At 45.8% G+C, this 19,774-nt stretch overlaps 2 protein-coding genes across 2 annotated transcripts in view; one reads left to right on the forward strand and one right to left on the reverse strand.

The window, feature by feature from the left end:
• Positions 1–4,444, reverse strand: part of MEGF6 (multiple EGF like domains 6) — a 46,112-nt gene extending 41,668 nt beyond the window's left edge. The window contains exon 1 of the mRNA XM_087702452.1: positions 4,273–4,444. Within this exon, the coding sequence (XP_087558578.1) occupies positions 4,273–4,444 (172 nt within the window). The remainder of the gene's footprint in view (positions 1–4,272) is intronic.
• Positions 4,445–12,721: 8,277 nt separating this feature from the next.
• On the forward strand, positions 12,722–19,527 carry TPRG1L (tumor protein p63 regulated 1 like). The gene is made up of 5 exons (XM_014057772.2): positions 12,722–12,971; positions 15,057–15,148; positions 15,270–15,446; positions 16,320–16,473; positions 18,043–19,527. The coding sequence occupies exons 1-5, from the start codon at positions 12,780–12,782 to the stop codon at positions 18,235–18,237; spliced, it is 810 nt and encodes a 269-aa protein (XP_013913247.1). The 5' UTR covers positions 12,722–12,779; the 3' UTR covers positions 18,238–19,527.
• The last annotated feature ends 247 nt before the right edge of the window (positions 19,528–19,774 follow it).

Consider the following 19,774-nt stretch of genomic DNA (forward strand, 5'->3'; position numbering starts at 1 on the left):
TGTCTAGCCAGAAATTATTTGTATTTTATTTTTTTTACTTGGCCTTCTATGAAATTTAACGAGCTTGGGGGAAAACCGTCTGGATTAATTTTGAGCCCCGTCCATAAAATAAATTTTCAAGTCTATTTTTTTCCCCCCTCTCTCCCAATTTGGGTCAATTCCAAAATTCTACAAAGTTGTCAACTCTCTTGGGTGTTTTTGTTTTTTTGTTCCCCTTCCATAAATTAGCTGCAAAAAAATTAAAAAGAATATTTTTATAAGTTAAAAAAAAAGAAAGCAAATATTTCTTATAAACAGTAAACAAATGCAATCAGAAAACATAACAAATTACACACTGTGGTTTAAGTCACGCTTGCTCATGTCTATTTGTTGAGAAGGCCAAATGGGTGAATTATAAATTGTGAACATATTTAAGGTTTTAGAAGTGCGGCTTGCGCTGCATTAACCCAGCATTGTTTTGGGACATATTTTTGGAACCCTCGCATAAATCTATTAATTTGGCTTTCGGCACCAAGAAAAATTGGCAAACATGGAGAAATGAGGGGGGGGGGGAGAGAGAGAAAAGAAATGCATAGCTTCCAAATCAAATCTTTGGAATACGCAGAAATGGAGAAATGGGAGAAGGAAGATGACAAAATTAGGAGGGATGGCGAAATTGACTTCCTTGATTAAAGAAAGAATATTAATTATATTTATTAGGGACCCGAAGACCCTTATGGAGTTTTGTTTTTTTTTGCTGGGGAGAAAAATGAACTTATGATGTGTGGCTTTAGGGTTTAATCAGGGTAGATTATTTGGGGGGGGGATTGTGTTGTAATTCGAGAAATATAAATGGAATTGCTGTTAAGATTGGAAATCATCTCTTTGTTTTCTTTCCTTCTCTCTTCCTTCCTTTAATTCATTTCTCTCCCTCCCTTTCTTTTCTTCCTTCCTTCCTTCCTCCCTCTTTTCTTTTTTATTTTTCCCTCCTTTTCTCTCCCTCCTTTTCCTTCCTTCCCTTCTTCCTCTCTCTCCTTGCCTCTTTACTTTGTTTCCCCCTCCCTCTCTTCTTTCATTCTACTTTGCCCTTCTTCCTTCCTTCCAATCTTCCTTCTACTTTCCCCTTTTCCTCCTTCCCTCCTTTCCTTTCCTTCTCTACTATCTATCCTTCTCCCCTTCTCTACTATCCATCCTTCTTTCCTCCTTCCCTCCCTTCTTCCTCCCTTCCTTCTCTTACTTTCCCCTTGTTTTCCTTCCAATCTTCCTTTTCTTCCTACTACTTTCCCCTTTTCCTCCTTCCCTTCTTTCCTTCCTTCACTCCCTCCCTCCTTCTCTACTGTTCATCCTTCTTTCCTCCCGCCCTCCCTTCTTCCTTCCTTCTCCTACTTTGCCCTCCTTCCTTCCTTCCTTCCTTCCCATCTTCCTTCCTTCTTACTTCTCCTTCTTTCCTTCCTTCCTTCCAACCTTTCTTCTCTTCCTACTTTCCCTTTTTCTCCTTCCCTTCTTTCCTTCCTCTCCCTCCTTCTCTACTCTCCATCCTTTTTCTTCTTTCCTCCCTTCTCCCTCCCTCCGGTTTTCTCTACTGCCCATCCTTCTTTCCTCCTGCCCTCCCTTCTTCCTTCCTTCCTTTTCCTACTTTGCCCTCCTTCCTTCCTACATATCTTCCTTCTCTTCCTTCTACTTTCCTCTTTTACTCCCTTCCTTCTTTCCTTCCTTATCTCCCTCCTTCTTTCCTCCCTCCTTCCTTTCTTCCTTCCTTCCATCTTTCCTTCCTCCCTGCCTCCTCTTTTATCCTCCATTCGTCCCTCCTTCTCCTTTCCCTTCCCTTTGCTTTCTTCAAAAAAAAAAATTAGGATTGCTTATTAAAGAAAAGGAAACTGAGCATCCTTGGATGGATTGGGGTTTTTTTTTTCCCCAGCAGGAAACCGTACAAAAACATTTTTTAGTCGATCAGTTTTCTTCCTTCTTTGTTTCTGCGCCCGAAATCCAGTTAAAGACAGCAAACTGGTGTGTTTCCTCCTTTCTGTTTTGTTTAGCTCCCCATGCTGCCCCCACAACGTCTCGGCCCTGGAATTGAACATCTGGCTGGCTGCCCCTCTTGGCTGCCCGCCCTCCCTCCCCATCTCTCGCCAAGCGTCTCCTTTCGAACCCAAATCAAGGAAGGCGTTCCAGTCCACCGAAAGGGAGGTTTTTGCATCCTGAAAGGGAAATATTTGCGTTCGTCTTCTCTGAAGAGACTTCGGAAAGTTTGGGTCCCGGTTTAAAAAGCTTTGAGAGAGAAGATGTGGAGACGGGATTTAGCAGGCAGGAAGGACGGTGTGTGCATGCAAAGTTCTGGGTTCGTTTGTTTGTTTTAAATTCCCTCTTTCCCATCTCTAGCTTTGGGTGGCAAAAATGAGCGGGAGGGACCCCCGGAGGGCATCTAGTCCAACCCCTCTCAGGCAGGTGGCCGTCTGGCCTCTGTTTGAAGGAGGCCTTTGGTGAAGGAAAAACTGAAGCTAAACATCTCCGGAAGATCCGATTCTCAGATCTTGCAACATTTTAATCGCCCTATTAAAACCCCTGAATTTTTTTTTAATTTTTATTTCTCATACATACATTCCCAAATATACAGTCTCATAGCTATTATTAATCATATGTGTTATCTTATAAGGTTTATAACAATTTCTTCCTCCTCCTAAAATTTAAAAAATAATCTTTTCTACCATTCTCCTTCTTCTTCCTTCCCTTTTTTTCCTTCCCTCCCTTCTTCTCTCCTTCTCTCCTTTCTTTCCTCTGCTCCTTTCCCTTCTCTCCTTCCCCTTCCTCTCCTCCACTCCTCCCCTCTTCTTCCCTTCCCTGCCCTCTCTCCTACTCTTACTTCCCCTCCATTTCTTCCTCTCCTTTTCCCTTCCTTCTTTCCCTCTCTTTTCTCCTCTCCTTCCTATCTTTCTCCGTTCCCTCTTTCCATTGTTGTGTTTACATATTTTTCCCCTTCAACCTGGTGTGTTTTCGGGGTGGCGTTTTAGCAAGCTCCGTTCTGTATTTAGATAACCATCTTAAATCCCCTCTTCCACCATTTATTTCCCAGTTTAATAGTTACACATATATCATCCTTTTAAACGTATATTTGTATATTAATACCTTTCTATTTTCCCCCTCCTTCACTTGATGGCGTGTCATCTGAGTTTCTATTTCCTTTCCTCCCCCCTTTTTCTTCTCATTAACTCTTTGTCCTCTCCAGTTATTTGATTTATATTCTTTTATTTATATAAAACCCCTGAATTGTGGGGGCCGTAAATTGGACCCAGAGCTCTGATTAGGGCACAAAGTGTTGTGAGTTGACCTCCAATGTGCATACGGACGCAGCTTTTTCCTCTAATTTTTTTGTTCCAATTCCTGAACTGAGCAGGGGCTGGACTAGATGACCTCAAGAGCACCAACTCTATTTGTTTTTAGCCCCACTCCGTTCACCCAACAACCGACTGCAACCTTCCATCCCGTGAGTGTTTCCGTGCGCTGATGTTACAAGAAACTCACAACTGCCTTGGATGTGTGTGTGTATGAGTGTGTGTGTGGGGGGGGCACCCAATAGCACTGCTCCAAAATTTGAGGGGCTGCCCCAAAGAAGAGGAGGGGGGGGTCACCCCATCCTCCAAAGCACCAGAAGGCAGGACAAGAAACCATGGATGGAAACTAACCCAGGAGGGAAGCGACCTGGAATGGGAGAGGAATTTTCTCACAATTTAAGCAGTGGGCACAACTTGCCACCAGAAGTTGTGAATGCTCCAACACTGGAGGTTTTTAAAGAAGAGATTGGACCGGCATTTGTACAGAAAGGCATAGGGTTTCCTGCCTGAGCAGGGGGTTGGACTAGAAGACCTCTAAGGTCCCTTCCAGCTCTTGTTACTCTCTAATTCTATAATCCCAAATCAATGAATCAGTGGAACAACTTGCCTCTAGAAGTTGGGAATGCTCCAAAAACGGAGCATTTAAAGAAGAGATTGGACCACCAATTGAATTGAATGGTCTCCTGCTTGAGCAGGGGGTTGGACTAGAAGACCTCCAAGGTCCCTTCCAGCTTCTGTAATTCTAGAATTCCAAATTAATCGGTGGAACGGCTTGCCTCCAAAATTGGAGCTTTTGAAGAAGAGACCGGCCACCTTTTGAACGGAATAGTCTAGGGTCTCGTGCTCGAGCAGGGGGTTGGACTAGAAGACCTCCAAGGTCCCTTCCCCGCTCCGTTCTTCGCTTATTCTGTAGCCCGCTCGGTGTATTTCTTACCCACTGGTTTCCCCGCAGGAGCCCACTCACCTGGCCTGCTCTCCGAGCGTCCCCCGCCGTAACCCGCCTGCCCCCCGTAGCAGGGGAGGCAGCTCTTCCAGAGGTACCGATAGTGGAGCGCGGAAGCCGGGCGGGGGTCCCCAATCCAGACCACCAGCCACCAAAACACCAACGCCCGAAGCCCCTCCGCTCTTCCTCGCATCTTGCAAATGCTGTGTCTTATCCTGCAGCGTCGTAAAAAAAACAAAAAACCCTTTTTCAGCGACGTCCATCCTCCCCTCTCCACAATTGCAGCCCCCTCCCCTCACTGCATGCCTTCTTTACCTCCCCCCTCCAACACCCCCCCCCACAAAAAAAACCCACCCAAGCATGTCAAATTTTTGCTAGTTTTGCAACTCCAAACGCTGCGATTTGGACGTAACTGGGTCCCCCTTGTGAGTTAAATTAATATATAATATATATATGTGTGTGTGTGACTCTTCTCTCTCTCACACACGAGCCCCCTCCTCATCCTCTCCCCACCTCGCACATATTTTCGGTTGCGTGCACCGCACACACAAAACACAGGAATCTTTTTTCTGGCTGATGGACGGAGGGAGGTTTATACGCATTCTTGGCCTGCGTCCAACTTCGCATCTTGGCCATGTCAACAATCAAAGGGGGATGGAAATCCGGGGGGGGGGGGGTTGGGGGGGTGGAGAGGGGAGAGGGGGGGGCTTAAATTAAATCCACATTTTGAAAAAGTCCTGAATGGCACAACCACAGTGGCGGCTCTTTTTTTCCTTCCACTGAGCGGCGGAGAGAAAACATCCCCAAATATTATAAATCCGGAGTAATTTCGTAGCGATAGGATCCCATCTGCAGGGAGGGAGGGAGGCGGTCCTCGACTTACGACGGTCTGTTTAGTGGCGAAAGTTGCCACGTCGCTGAGAAAAGCGACTTAGGGGACGTTTTTCACACTTATGGGGGTCTCAGGCGATCCAAATTCAACCGATTTGTATTTATGACGGTCACAGGTGAATAGTATGTATGAGTTTCCGGCCATAAAACTGGCTGGATTGCGCCGTAAATTGCGCCAATGGTTCTTGACTTAACAACAGATCGTTTAGCGACCGTCCAAAGTGACAACGCGGCTGAAAAAAGTAACTTAGGACCAGTTTTCACACTTACGACCATTGTAGTCTCCCCGGGATCACATGAACTCCAGCCGCTTGACAACTGACTCATATTTATGACGGTGGCAGATTCCCCCACCCCGGGGTCACGTGATCCCTTTTTGCGACCTTCCGGCCAGCCAGGTCAACGGGAAAGCTAGATTTGCTTAACGACCGTGCAACCGACTGAACCGCTGCAGTGATTCACTTAACGACAATGGCAAGAAATGTCGTAAAATGAGGCAAAAGTGAAATGTTTCTCTTGGCAACAAAATTTGGGGGCTCCATTGGTGTTGTACGTCAAGGACTCTTCGCATTAGGAATGACAGATGTGAGAATGCCGTATGAAATTTTGATTCTCTCTGGGGGAAAAAAAATTCCAATTTTATCTCCAAATATCTCGGCAGGAAATTAAAATCCGTGGTGCCCTAAACAGAGCCTCCGTCTTGGCTGGCATAAAACGGGCACGAAAACTACGAAGGGGACTGTCGTTTTATTATCCTCGTCAGCCAGCTCCAAAATTTTTAAAAAAAACGGAGCCTTGCTGAGCGGACTCCTCGAACTCGGAGCCCGCTCGGCCGAATTCGAACACGCAACCTTTCAGACTCAAGCGCCTCCGTTTCCATTTCCAGCTTAGGGTGAGCCAGAACTGCAGGAGATTTAATCCTCTCCAGGGGTGGGGGGGGGATGGGGACCCCCCTGCTCTCTAATTTCCAGAAGCAAACGGCACACCGTGGGGGAAAAAACCACGGGAGCCATTGTGCAAAAGGGCAACTGAGGGGAGCAAAAGAACGGGAGAGATTTCCCCAGGGCTGATGACGACGGATGAGGTGGGCTTTGGAAGGGGTGAGGTAGGACTTGCCACAGTTTATGTGGGACCCCCTAAGTGAATCCAGGCTGGGAAGAAAGGATTTGCAAAATTCAGAATATGCTCTGAATGGAGCATGTTTTTTCCCCCCTAGGTGAACGAATGAACGAACGAACGAACGAACGAACTAACGAACTAACTAACTAACTAACTAACTAACTAACTAACTCACACACTCTCTCTCTCTCTCGTCTGTCTATTATATTGTATTCAACCTTTGAATTTTTCTTTGTATTGTATTTATCATATTTCTCTACCAATACTATTTACAAATATCTATATTATGTCTGTTTTATGGATTTACCTATTTATATTGCATTTAACAATGTTATCCATTTATTGTATTGTTTTTAATTGTATCTAGTTTTCCATTCTATTTAGTTTTCTATTGTATCTATCTTTTTTTCTTTCTTTCTTTCTTTCTTTCTTTCTTTCTTTCTTTCTTTCTATCTATCTATCTAGTCCTCGATCCATCCATCCCTTTCTCTATTTACCTCTCTATATCTCTCCATTTCTGTCTCTTCCTCTCTATCATCTATCATCTAATCTGTCATCTATCGATCCATCTATCATCTATGTAATCTATTTAATCTATCATCCATCTATCATCTATTTATCTATCATCTATCTTTCCATCCATCCCTGTCGCTATCTACCACTCTATATATCTATCTCTATATCTCTCCATCTCTATGTCTATCTCTCTATCATCTATCCATCCATCCCTGTCTCTAGCTACCTCTATATATTATCTATCTAATCTATCATTCATTTATCATCTATCTATCCATCCATCCCTCCGTCTCTACCTCTCTATATATCTATCGTATATCTCTCCATCTCTATGTCTATCTATTTCTCTATCTATCATCTATCTAATCTAACATCTATTTAATCTATCATTCAACATCTAACATCCATCCATCCCTGTCTCTAGTTACCTCTACATATTATCTATCTCTATCTTCCCATCTCTCTCTATGTCTATCTATCATCTATCTAATCTAACATCTATCTATCTATCTATCTATCTATCTATCTATCTATCTATCTATCTATCTATCTATCATCTATCTATCTATCTATCTATCTCTATCTATCTATCTATCTATCTATCTATCTAATCTATCATTCATTTATCATCTATCTATCCATCCATCCCTCCGTCTCTATCTCTATATATATCTATCCTATATCTCTCCATCTCTCTATGTCTATCTCTCTTATCATCTATCTATCTATCTAATCTATCATCCATCTATTTATATCTATCTATCTGTCTGTCTGTCTGTCTGTCTGTCTGTCTGTCTGTCTGTCTGTCTGTCTTCCTGCCTGCCTGCCTACCTACCTACCGTATCTATCCATCATTTATCATGATTCCATCAGAAATCAGTTGGTGGTTAATTTGGATCTACACCAACCCTTCATAGCTGGCTAAGTTCAACATTTTGCAACAAATCCGTTGGGTTTTCTACATTCCAGGACTCCATCCATGCTCAAAACGAGAGGGGGGGGAAGCACTTTTGGGGCAGGGGGGGGGAGAGTAAGTGGAAACTAGGAATTAAGTGACAGGTCAGGGCCAAGGAAGAGACTCCTTCCATGCTGAGCTTCAGGAGGCCACAACAGATGGCCCGTCCTGCGGTCAACCTCTCTCAGCTGGACCTCTCTCCAGAACATGGTTGGGTTCTCCACCCCCATGGCTGATGTTAGCCAACCTCAAACAAATCTGGTTTGTTTCCCTGGAAAGCCAAGTTTTGAAGGAACCGGTAGATGCTGGGGATTTGTGTGTCTCTTGGCCGGGAGACCATTTTTCTCTTCTCCTGTCTGTGTTTTTCATTCAGCCAAAGGAATTTGGAGGTCTTTCTTGCTCTCCGTCCAGATTTCTTCCCTCCGGGGGTTGAGAGGATCTTGGCCAACAAAATCCCACCCCCCCAAAAAAACGTGTGATGGATGATCAGCAAATGTGAAATCTGCAGAGAGCAAAGGAAAGGCGATAAATTCAGAGAGTGATGTTCCAATTGTTTTACTTGGGCTTCTCCAAAAAAGAGAGAAAAAAAGGTTGGAATTTGCTAACTCCTCAGAAGGTCTCCTGGCTTTCCACAAATCCTTCCATGCTCCCCCCCAGAAATCAACACGTCTCGGGCCAAGCCAGGCTCTAGAAAGTCCACTCGGATTGTTGGGTGGATAAGCAAGCAATTTAGGTGGTTCTTCTTCCTTCCCTTTCCTCCTCCTCCTCCTCCTCCTTTTCTCCTCCCCCTCCTCCATCAACTTCCTTCTCTTCTTCTCCTCCTTTTTCTTTTTCTTCTTCCCCTCCTCCATCATCTTCCTTCCCTTTCCTCCTCCTCCTTCTTTTCTCCTTCTTCTTCTCCTCCCCCTCCTCCATCAACTTCCTTCTCTTCTTCTCCTCTTCTCATTTTTTCTTCTCCCCCTCCTCCATCATCTTCCTTTCCTCCTCCTCCTTCCCTTTCTTTTCTTCTTCTCCTTCTCCTCCTCCCTCTCCTCCATCATCTTCCTTCTCTCTCCTCCTCCATCATCTTCCTTTCCTTGCCTTCTCCTCCCCTCCTTCATCTTCTTCCTTCTCTCTTCTCTTCCTTTTCTTCTCCTCCTTCTCCATCTTTTTTCTTCTTCTCCCACTCCCCATATTCCTTCTCTTCTTCTCCTCCCCCTCCTCCATCTTCTTCCTTCTCTCTTCTTCCCCTTCTTCTCCTCCATTTTCCTTCCCTTTCCTCCTCCCCCTTCCTCTTCTTGTTGTTCTCCTTCTCCCCTTCCTCCATCTTATTTCAATCTTCTTCCTCCTCTTCCCCTTCTTCTCCTCCTCCTCCCCATCATCTTCCTTCTCTCTTCTTTTCCTCCTCCTCCATCATCATCCCTTTCCTCCCCCCTCCTCCATCATCTTCCTCCTCTCTTCTTCTTCCTCCTCTTCTCCTTCTCCTCCCCCTCCCCCTTCCCTTTTGGCTTGCTTTGCCCTTCGGCAGATCAGCAAGCCAGAAAGATCCCCGTATATTCCTTAGCTGACTTACGACACTCGCTCTAGCAATGGATCCTGACCTGGGGGGGGGTTGGGCTAGATGACCTCCAAGGTCCCTCCCGATTGTTACTGTCTGCGATTCTAGGTGGCAAACTAGGGCTCCCGGGCAGGAGAGGTAAAGTGGAGGGTGAGAAAAGTTGTGGGTTGTCACAAATTTTAAACCTGGGTCCACAAAAACGCAGGTATTTTTTTTTACCCCTGGCAGTTTCAGAGGGAAAATGAAAGCAGGGAGGTTTAATGCAAAGATTGGTTTCACGTTTTCTAAACTGCCCCGGCCGAGAATATCCCAGTTTTGCCCCCAAAGCGGCTGGGTTTGGAAGAGCCAAACCGTTCCTCCCCTCCAAAAGATTATTTTTTTTAGACTTTCCCCCCCGAATGCCAGACACGCTCCAGAAATCTGTCCTGGGGCCTCGGATCTGGTCTCAGCACAATGGCAGCGCCCGGAAGGTGGCTGGGATTGGCAAAAGGGCTTGGAAAGCTTCCCAAAGCCTTCAAAAGAGACAACGAGAGAGAGGGAGGGAGGGAGAGAGGAAAAAAGAAGGGAGTTGGGGCGTGAAGGCAAAGAAAAGGAGAAGGAGGGAGAGAGGAAGGAAGAAGAAAAGGAAAGAAGGGATGGGGAGAGAGGAAAGGAAGGAAAGAAAGATTAGAGAACAGAAAAGGAAAGAAGGGATGGGGAGGGAGGAAAGAAGGAAGGAAAGACTAGCGAGTAGAGAAGGAAAATGAAGAAGGGAGGAAGGGAGAAAGGAAAGATTAGAGATTAGAGAAGGAAAGAAGAGAGGGGAGGAGAAAAGAAGGAGAGAAGGAAAGAAGGGATGGGGAAGGAGGGAGGAAGAAAATATTAGAAAACAGAGAAGGAGAAAAGGGAAGATTAGGGAAAAAGGAAAGGAAGAAAAAAGAAAAGGGAGAGAGGATTAGGGAAGAGAGAAGGAAAGAAGGAAGGAGAGGATTCACATCTGGCTCTTTTATTTATAGAAAGGGATGAGAATTCCCACAAGAGAAGACGAGACACTGGTTTAAAGCCAGGAGACTTTCCCACATATGTGTATGTATGTATGTTCCAGCTTAACTCTGGAAGGCCTTGAGCAATTTCAAACAAACTTGGTACACAGATGACTTACTCTCTGGAAACGAATACTGTGGGGGTAAGACGCCCCTAACGCCCCTTGGGGTGTGTGTTCTGTTAAGATACAGCCTGTTGTGTCTTAAAATGGCTTCTACTGTACAAATGGCTCTGTGTGTATGTATGTATGTTCCAGCTTAACTCTGGAAGGCCTTGAGCAATTTCAAACAAACTTGGTACACAGATGACTTACTCTCTGGAAACAAATACTGTGGGGGTAAGATGCCCCTAATGCCCTTTGGGGGTGGGGGGGTCCATGTGTGCGTGTGTTCCAGGATAACTCTGGAACGCGTGGGCCGCTAAAATGAAAAGGGCTGAATTATATCTATAGACTATTATATCTATAGTCAAGTCACAGTACTTTTGACAGGGATGGTGTGCATTTTGGATTCCACGATTGGTTAAGATACAGCCTGTTGTGCCTTAAAATGGCTTCTTCTGTGCAGCACAGGGGAGTTGCCATGGTAACAGCTTCCCGCGTTATCAGCTAGTAATAATTAAAAAAAAAAAAAACTAGGAAAACTCCACATCAGAACAGAGTTTAAACAACTTTCCCCCGCCCCCATCTGATTTATTTAGGCAATGCAGAGTCCTCGGCTTACAACAGTTTGCTTAATGACGGGTTCCAAGGTCCCAACAGCACTGAAAAAAAGGGGACTTGTGAACAGTTTTCGCACTTGCGACCGTTGTCGCGTGATTTACATTCGGACGCTCGGGAACCGACTCGTATTTACGACGGCCGTGGTGTCCCCGGGGTCAACGTGATCCTCCCCTTTGGCGACCTTCTGACGAGCGAAGTCAAGGGGGAAGACTTTGCTTAACAGCCAGGTGACTCATTGAATAACGGCAGGGACTCACTTAACGGCTGTGGCAAGGAAAGTCGTGAAATGGGGCAAAGCTCAACTTAGCAGGGGGTTGGACTAGAAGACCTCCAAGGTCCCTTCCAGCTCTATTCTGATTTACTGGAAACATTTTTTTTTAATTCCTTGCTTTCATTGCTTCGGCTGCAACAAATATCTCTTTTCTTTGAAATCTCCTTTTTCTTGGCAAACCTTCCTTTTTCATATGACAGGTTTTAACATGCATCCCAACAAGGAACAATACATTCCTTAAGACAAAAGAGAAGTATCCTCTAAAATCAGGATAAATATGTATTTTAAAGGGTGCGGGCATTTTTGAAGGCAGGTGACATTTTTCTGGCGGTCACGGACGGGTTTTATGAACAGGTTTTCCCCCCTTGAAACCGATGAGCTGCGGGCCAACACAGCTGTGTTTTCAAAATACCAGGTCGTCACGTTTCACTTAGCGACAGAAATGCTGGGCACAGTGGCGGTTGTTAAGTCGAGGATTTTCCCGTATAGGTTCATTTGCTTTTAGAGTGTTTTTTTCTTCGCTATTGTTTGAAAAGCAGGAAATTCTCTTTCCCTTCCTTGACTCCGTAGGGCAGCAGGCGGGCTGAAGCGCTGACAATATCCTTCTATCCATTATTCTCCCTTCCCTTCCTTCTTTTCCATCGGTTCTATCCCTCATGCTGGCTGGGGAATTCTGGGATGCTGGCTGGGGAATTCTGGGAGTTGAAGTCCAGACATCTTCAAGTTGCTAAGGTTGAGAAACACTGCATTAAAGCCCATTTTACATAACAAAGATAGTATCAGCTTTGCACAGAAACTCACCACAGGGCATCTGAGAACCCAACCAAACTTGGGATTCAAAATACAGCCTAGAGAGTTGCCCCTGCATGGCCCTATGGGAGTCTGACAACCACTCAGAATGCAAGCTCAAGATCAAAGGCCAGAGAGGGCATAAAACCAGGGACTCAGCATCTCAGTCGGCCCTTCTCTTCTTCTCCACCAACATTGAAGCATGTGATCCCCTTTTCTGTTCAGGGCTCAAGCCATGTGGTCCTGTCCACCATTAAACCATCTTTCCAAGCAGCCTCCATGTCTCCAGTGTCTTTTTCCCCACTTGGGAGCCGAACTCAGAAGGACGTTTCTTTCAACAGCATGAGTGCAACTTGCAACCTTTCCATCAATGCAGCCTGCAACCTTGCATGCATGCAGCATGCACCTTTTCCTTGAATGCAACCTGCACCCTTGCATAAATGCAACACGCATCTTTTCATGGAGGAATCTTATAAATGCAACGTGCGGCTCTCCCCGCCAAAAGCGCGGCTGCGCAATGAACCCGCCAGCGCGGTGCCCTCCGCAGAGGCGGCGCCTCTGCAGCTCGCGTGAGTCTATGAGAGCGAGCGCGACTCCTCCACGCGCTGGCTCCGCCCTCCTGGGCGGCGGTTGGGGGCTCGGCGCCTGCGCAGAAAAGCACCGCCTGGGCCGGGAGAGGGAGAGAGGCCGCGGCCGGCCGCCGGCGATGCTGCAGCTGCGGGACTCGGAGGAGGGCGCCGGGCCGGCTCTGCTGGTGCCGGCGGCCGAGGCCGACGTGCCCTTCACGCCGCCGGGAGAACTGGAGGGCTCGCTGGCGTCGCCCCGGCAGACGCTGCGCCCGCTCTCCGTCCGCAACCCCACGCGGGGGGGCCGCCTGAAGGAGTACTTCGTCTTCCGGGTGGGTGCCGGGCGCGCATGCGCGGAGTGGAGGGGGGAAAGGAGGAGGCCACGCCCCCCGGGAGAGACTGCCTCGGGCTCTGGAGGCTCCACGGGGGACGGGAAATCCTTCGATGTCTCTGTCTAAAGTGTGTGTAAAGTCTATGTAATCCCATCCATACAGAGTGTATATTTAATATGTTAATATTAATAAATGCATATTTTTCTAATACCAATATAAAGCTATTAACTACACCTAATAAGACTATAATTATAAGTTGCCTCCATGAAAAGATGCGTGTTGCATTTCTGCAAGGATGTAGGTTGCATTCAAGGAAAAGGTGCATGCTAACATATATATGTGTGTGTGTATATATGTAGGCACCTACCTCCGTCTATGTAATTAAATCTATATAGTATATGTTTAATATATATAGAGATTAATTGCATTTTTCTATATTAATGTATATATAACTATGTAATTAAATTATATTCATACATATATACATACACATATATTTCATTTTTCTATATTAATAATGTAAAACTATACCCAACTGACTATAGTTATAAATGAGAGAGGTCGCATATATATATTATATAACTATCTAGTCTATTAGGTAGTTTTACATTATTAATATAGAAAAATTATATGTATGTATGTATATATGTTGTATATGTATATATGTTGTATATATGTATATGTGTGTGTTATACATAAAAAAATACACACACACACACACACACACACACACACACACACACACACACACACACACACATATATATATATATATATATATATATATATATATATATATATATATATATATATATATATATACACACACACATACATATACATATACAACATATATACATACATATATATTCGATTCCCAGTAAGGGTATGGCTAGCTGATGAGAGCTAAACAGCTTGAAATAGATCTATACTAGTCTCCCTTTATTTATTTATCAGCACAAATACATACACATAGATACATATACATATATACACATATATACATATATAAATACATATATTAAAACATATAAATAAAATGCTTCCCTTTTGCCTTTCAGCTCCCTCCCATATTTGGGCATGCCAGGTGCTTTGGCATAACACTTAATCATTTCCTTGGCTCAGCTGATAAGGCGGGAGAGCTTGTGGCTTAGAGGCTAATACAATTGCCTAACATGTAAAAACAGCCCAGGTTCGAATCCCAGTAAGGGTCTGGCTAGCTGATGAGAGCTAAATAGCTTGAAATAGATCTATACTGGTCTCCATTTATTTATCAGCACAAATGCAACACACACACACACTAGATATAATTACATAGATAGGTACCTATATAATGATACAAACACACACATAGAACATAGATATTATATGTCTGTGTGTATCATTTATATAGGCACCTATCTCAGTCTATGTAATTAAATCTATATTGTGTGTTTTAATATTAATTGCATCTTTCACATTAATGTAAAACTATACCTAATAGACTAGATATAGATATATAATATATATACTCACTGTGTGTATAATTGTATTTATATAGGCACCTATCTCAAAAAACAGGACTCCTGGAGATGTAAACCATGTGTACATTTGTGCATGTGGTTATGTTTGTGTATATATGTATCTATGTATCTATGCATGTATGTATATGTGCATATGTATATGTATATATATATATAAACACCATAATAGAGTCTAATATCATTTATATACCGCTCCATAGTGCTTTACAGCGCCATCTGAATAGTAAAATAAATGTACTGTATGTCTGTCTACAACTATATGAAGATCAGAGAGAGAAAGAGAGATAGGGGAGAGAGAGAGAGAAAGAAGAAAGAAGGAAGGAAGGAAGGAAGGAAAGAAAGAAAGGAAGGAAAGAAAGAAAGAAAGAAAGAAAGAAAGAAAGAAAGAAAGAAAGAAAGAAAGAAAGAAAGAAAGAAAGAAGAAAGAAAGAAGGAAACTAACTCGCTCCCTGGCTGGGGAATTCTGGGAGTTGAAGTCCACCTGTCTGAAAAGTCAGCCTTAGGTGCAACGTTTGTGAAGCGAGTGGTTAACAATGGCTAATGCTTTTCTCTCCCCATCCAGCCGGGCACCATTGAGCAGGCGGTCAATGAGATCCGGGTGGTTGTGATGCCCGTGGAGGACGGGGAAGTCCAAAGCGTCTGGCTACTGACTGAGTAAGTCCCAGGAAGCCCGGAAGCCTCCTTTGCCTGGACGCCAAAACAGATGAGCATGAAACAAATCACCATTATTTTCTGAAATGTTTAGCCACGCTGGTGTCTTTGCTCTCCTTGGCAGGATCGACCACTGGAACAACGAAAAGGAACGCCTCGTTCTGATTACCGACCGCTCCCTTCTGATCTGTAAATACGACTTTATCAGCCTTCAGTGCCTGCAAGTGACCAGAATCTCGCTTAACGCTGTCGATACCATTTCCACGGGCCAGTTCGAATTTCCCCCCAAGTCGCTCAACAAGTACGTTCTAACAGGGATATAAGGGACCCGGGAGGTCTTCTAGTCCAACCCCCTGCTCGAGCAGGAAGCACTAGACCATTTCAACCAACCAATCAATTGGAATAGAGCTGGAAGGGGCCTTAGAGGTCTTCTAGTCCAGCCCCATGATTAAGCAGGAGACTCTAGGCCAGGTGTTTCCCAACCTTGGCCACTTGAAGATGTCCGGACTTCAACTCCCAGAATTCCCCAGCCAGCATTCGCTGGCTGGGGAATTCTGGGAGTTGAAGTCCGGACATCTTCAAGTGGCCAAGGTTGAGAAACACTGCTCTAGGCCACCGCAGAAAGAGTAGAGCTGGAAGGGACCTTGGAGGTCTTCTAGTCCAACCCCTCTGCTCGGGCAGGAGACCTTATGCCATTTCTGACCGATAGCTTTCCAATCCGTTCTTCAAAACCTCCCGCGTTGAGAGAACTCACAGCTTCCCACGGATCGTTTGGCCAAATTCCTCCGATTCCGACCACGATCCCCCCTCCCGCCTAATATTTTTATTTTAACAAAATGATACAAAAGACTTTAAACGGCTTGCTATGAAGGTTCTTAGCAATTAATGCAGAGTGATTAGAAACCAAACCAGTTGTCACCAAGTGATGGTCTGGAGAAAAATTATTTGCATTTTTTTAGATTGCGCTAAATACTATTTATCTTCTTTTGTTAAAAAACAAATCATATTACTGTTCCACGGGATTTAAAATTATGAATTTAGTAGTCCCTGGGGTCCGAAAGGTTGGCGGCCCCTGAATTAAACCATTCTTCCCACCTCCCCAAAAAAATTATTGATCGTGATCATCCTGAAACGGTCGGCGCGAGCAAAGGTTTCTCTTTCCTCTGTTCTCCAGGCGGGAAGGCGTCGGGATTCGTATCCAGTGGGACAAGCAGAGCCGGGCTTCGTTCATCAACCGCTGGAACCCCTGGTCCAGCAACGTGCCCTACGCCACGTTTACCCAACACCCCATGGCGGATGCCGACGAGAAGATTGCGTCTCTGTGTCAGGTTCAGATATTCTACCATATTGATTGATTGATTGATTACATTTATATGCCACCCTTTTCCCCGAAGGGGACTCAGGGCGGCTCACAATTCAATCAGGGAAGGAGGTACAGACAAGGGAATAAAAAAGACGAGACATAACAATACAAAATTTAAAAACACACAACAATCATACCATTCGAGACGGGGGCAATGGTTCTTTAGCCCCAGGCCTGTCGGAACAGCCAGGTTTTAAGGGCTTTGCGGAAGGCCTGGAGGGTGGTGAGGGTTCGAATCTCCACGGGGAGATCGTTCCAGAGGGTCGGAGCAGCCACAGAGAAGGCTCTCCTCCGGGTAGTCGCCAGTCGGCATTGGCCGGCGGATGGAATTCAGATCGAATTCGGATTTTGGTTTGTTTGAAGGGATTTAGGATGAGGCAGGATTTGGAATCTTAAGGGAGTGAAAAATATTCCCTTATTTGCTTTATTTTATTCCCTCTCTCCCCCTACCCCCACCCCCCCTGGTTGGGGCTTGCGCAGTGGTGGGTTCCGAACCGGTATGCTGCGCACGGGGCCAGTTGTCCTAGTCGGACACCGCCCTCCAACACAGAGCTGCTCATCGGCTGTGTGCACGTCGCATTACAAACAGCTATCGGTCAAAGGAGCCGCTGCTCCCGGCTACTACCGGTACGGCTAAACCGGGCCGTACCTCCCAGAACCCACCACTGGGGTCGCGGTAAATAAGAACCACTCCTAAAACTTTTTCAGAGGTCTTGCACGCTAGGGCAGCCTCTCTGGACGAGGTGCGGGTATCTCTCGAGTTAAGACGGTGATGGAGCCCGGCCGCCGTTGGTCATTAACGTTCGTTAAGCTAACGCAGCCGTCGTAAAACAAATGCCACGGCGGTTAAGCAAAGCAGTGGCTTGCTAAAGGCAGCAGCCCCGTGTGAAGTTCGCTTGCATGGCCGCCGAGAGGCAACCGCTGAATTTTTGGACCCGGCTCCTAACTTTCCGTTTCCAGGTAGGCCGTAACTTCAACGGTCAGTAAGTGACCAGTTGTAAGTTGAGAACTACCTGTAATCCATTCATTCGACCAACTAACCCTCCAGCGGTTTGAGCGGCACGACCGTTGGGAGGTCCCGAAGTCAATTTTCTTAGGGCAGGGGGATCAAACTCAAGGCCCGCGGGCCGCATCCGGCCCGCGGTGTGGTCGGCTCTGGCCAGCGGGCCGTCCTGGGCCACCAGTGCAGAGAGGAAACATGCCAGTGGTTTGGGGAGTGGCGTTAAGCCATGCCCGCCCAGGCCCCCTGAGGTCAACCACAGCTTGGATGTGGCCCGCAGTGAAATTGAGTTTGACACCCCTGTCTTAGGGGGTCAAAATGCAATGGGGTGGTTTCTCCAAAATTGGCAGGGACCCTCCTGATTGTGAAAAACCAGCTCCCCGCTCTATTGTCCCACTAGGTTTAAATCCACTAACGGTGCCTGTTGTACATCTGCGGCGGGAAGTCTGTCACTTCACCGATGTCCGAGGTCCCGCCGGGATGACGCAACAACCCTTCAGCGTCTCCTCCCTCCTTTTTTCTTTCCTTCTGCAGTTGGAGAACTTCCAAATCCAGCTAGTCCAGGCCGTCAAGAAGGCGCACAGGGAGTGTCCCCTCCCGGGCCGGGCCAACGGCGTCCTTCTCCTCGATCGACCGCTCCTGATTGAGACCTACGTGGGGCTGATGTCCTTCATCAACAACGAAGCCAAGCTGGGTTATTCCATGACCAGAGGGAAAATCGGATTCTGAAAAGCCCGCCGAGGTCACCGTCGCCCCTCCGGAAGAGTATAGGGGAGAGAAAACCACGTCCATCAATTTTTTATTTTATTTTTTCCTTCATCTCGTCGGAAATTGCGCCGATCCTTCCCGACGGATTGAGACAAGAGGCGGCCATAGAGTGCCGTTAACCATCCCACCGGAGCCACAATCTTTCTCCATTCCTTCCGTGTTGTCTCGGATAAGATAATCGTTACGTTTTTCACGCATGCTGTGGAGTTTTCCCCTCCCTGTGTAAACAATTTAACCTGGGTTAAATCCTTCTCATGCGGTGGCTAAGTCCCCCCCTCCCCGTGATTAAAAAGGGATCGCTTGAATAGTCTCGCGCAGCTTGTACGTCTCGTTTGCGTTGCAACGGAATCTTCTATATTCTAGCAAGCAAGCACACCTGACGAGTTGTTGCGGCCGCTTCTGCGGTGTGTTGTGTTCAGAGAACTTCCCCCGCAGTCAAAAGGAAAGTCGCGCAAAGAACAATTTCTTCCTCGCGCAGCGAAATTCTACACCACAACGGCGCTGGTTTTGTGGGAATTTCCCGCCATGCAGAATCACGTTTTTCTTATCGAGAAAGGGGGGGAAAGGGAATTTTCAATCAGCTGCCAGTCCAAAGCCAGGGTACTCAAAAAAAAATATCTACCAAAGCAATGGGTATCGAAGCAAGAATGCGTAGTTTTAGTTTGAACGGTGCAGTTTTCTCGCACCGGTTCGAATCCGCCCGGTGCTTAACGTGGGTGGAACGTTCCAGAGGTTGGAAACTCTGAAAAAAGGTGAAAATTGAAATTATATATCCAAAAAAGTCTTCGGAAAAGAGATATCGGAGGAAAATGTCTACTGCCACACGGGGGAAGCAATCTTTTTTTTTAGAAGCATGGAATTTCGTTTTTCGGTGTTTTCCAGTTTTAATTTCCGCATTCCTTAAACGAGGGGACGCTTTTTAAAAGACGACTGGACTTCAACTCCCAGCATTCCCTAGCCAACATGGCTGACTGAGGAATCCTGGGAGTTGAAGTCCAGGTGTCTTAAAAGTCGCCCAGCGGAGAAACACTGCCTTAAAAAACTTATCCAGAACTGAATTTCTGCTGCCCCCATATATACCCTGGTCCTCTCGATACCTCTTTTGTCACTCGGCGTTGTCGCTGCTCACAGCGCACAAAAGATTGTTGCGGGGAGGATGCCAGATAAAATGTCTTTGTTTGTGTTATAAGTTGTGTATACCGAAGCTTAATAAAAATGAGTCCCTACGAATCGCAGAAGCGTTTAACCCACTATTCTTTTTCCGTCTGCCTTTTGTTTCCGTGGGGGGGGCCACTTAAGTGCTTTTATCAGCCTCGGAGACCCAGGGGAGTTTTGCTGGCAGTTGGTGGGCGCACTCACAAAATGGTTGGCGTCGGCCATATTGCATATTATTTGGCTTCCCAGTCACGCTGGAGATCTTCCTTTCAAGGCAGCGGGTCGGGTTTCTCTTCGTTCGGCGTTTTCTTAATAGGATTTTTTTTTTCTTTTTAAAGATGAG

Source organism: Thamnophis sirtalis, unplaced genomic scaffold, assembly GCF_051295495.1.
Source record: "Thamnophis sirtalis isolate CommonGarterSnake01/CBP01778 unplaced genomic scaffold, rThaSir2_p1.2 scaffold_15, whole genome shotgun sequence".
NCBI lineage: Eukaryota > Metazoa > Chordata > Lepidosauria > Squamata > Natricidae > Thamnophis > Thamnophis sirtalis.

Coding starts and splice junctions, on each gene's coding strand:
- TPRG1L (XM_014057772.2), top strand. CDS start 12,780: ATGCTGCAGCTGCGGGACTCGGAGGAGGGCGCCGGGCCGGCTCTGCTG. Junction 12,972..15,056: donor AGGAGTACTTCGTCTTCCGG/GTGGGTGCCGGG, acceptor CTCCCCATCCAG/CCGGGCACCATTGAGCAGGC. Junction 15,149..15,269: donor AGCGTCTGGCTACTGACTGA/GTAAGTCCCAGG, acceptor TCTCCTTGGCAG/GATCGACCACTGGAACAACG.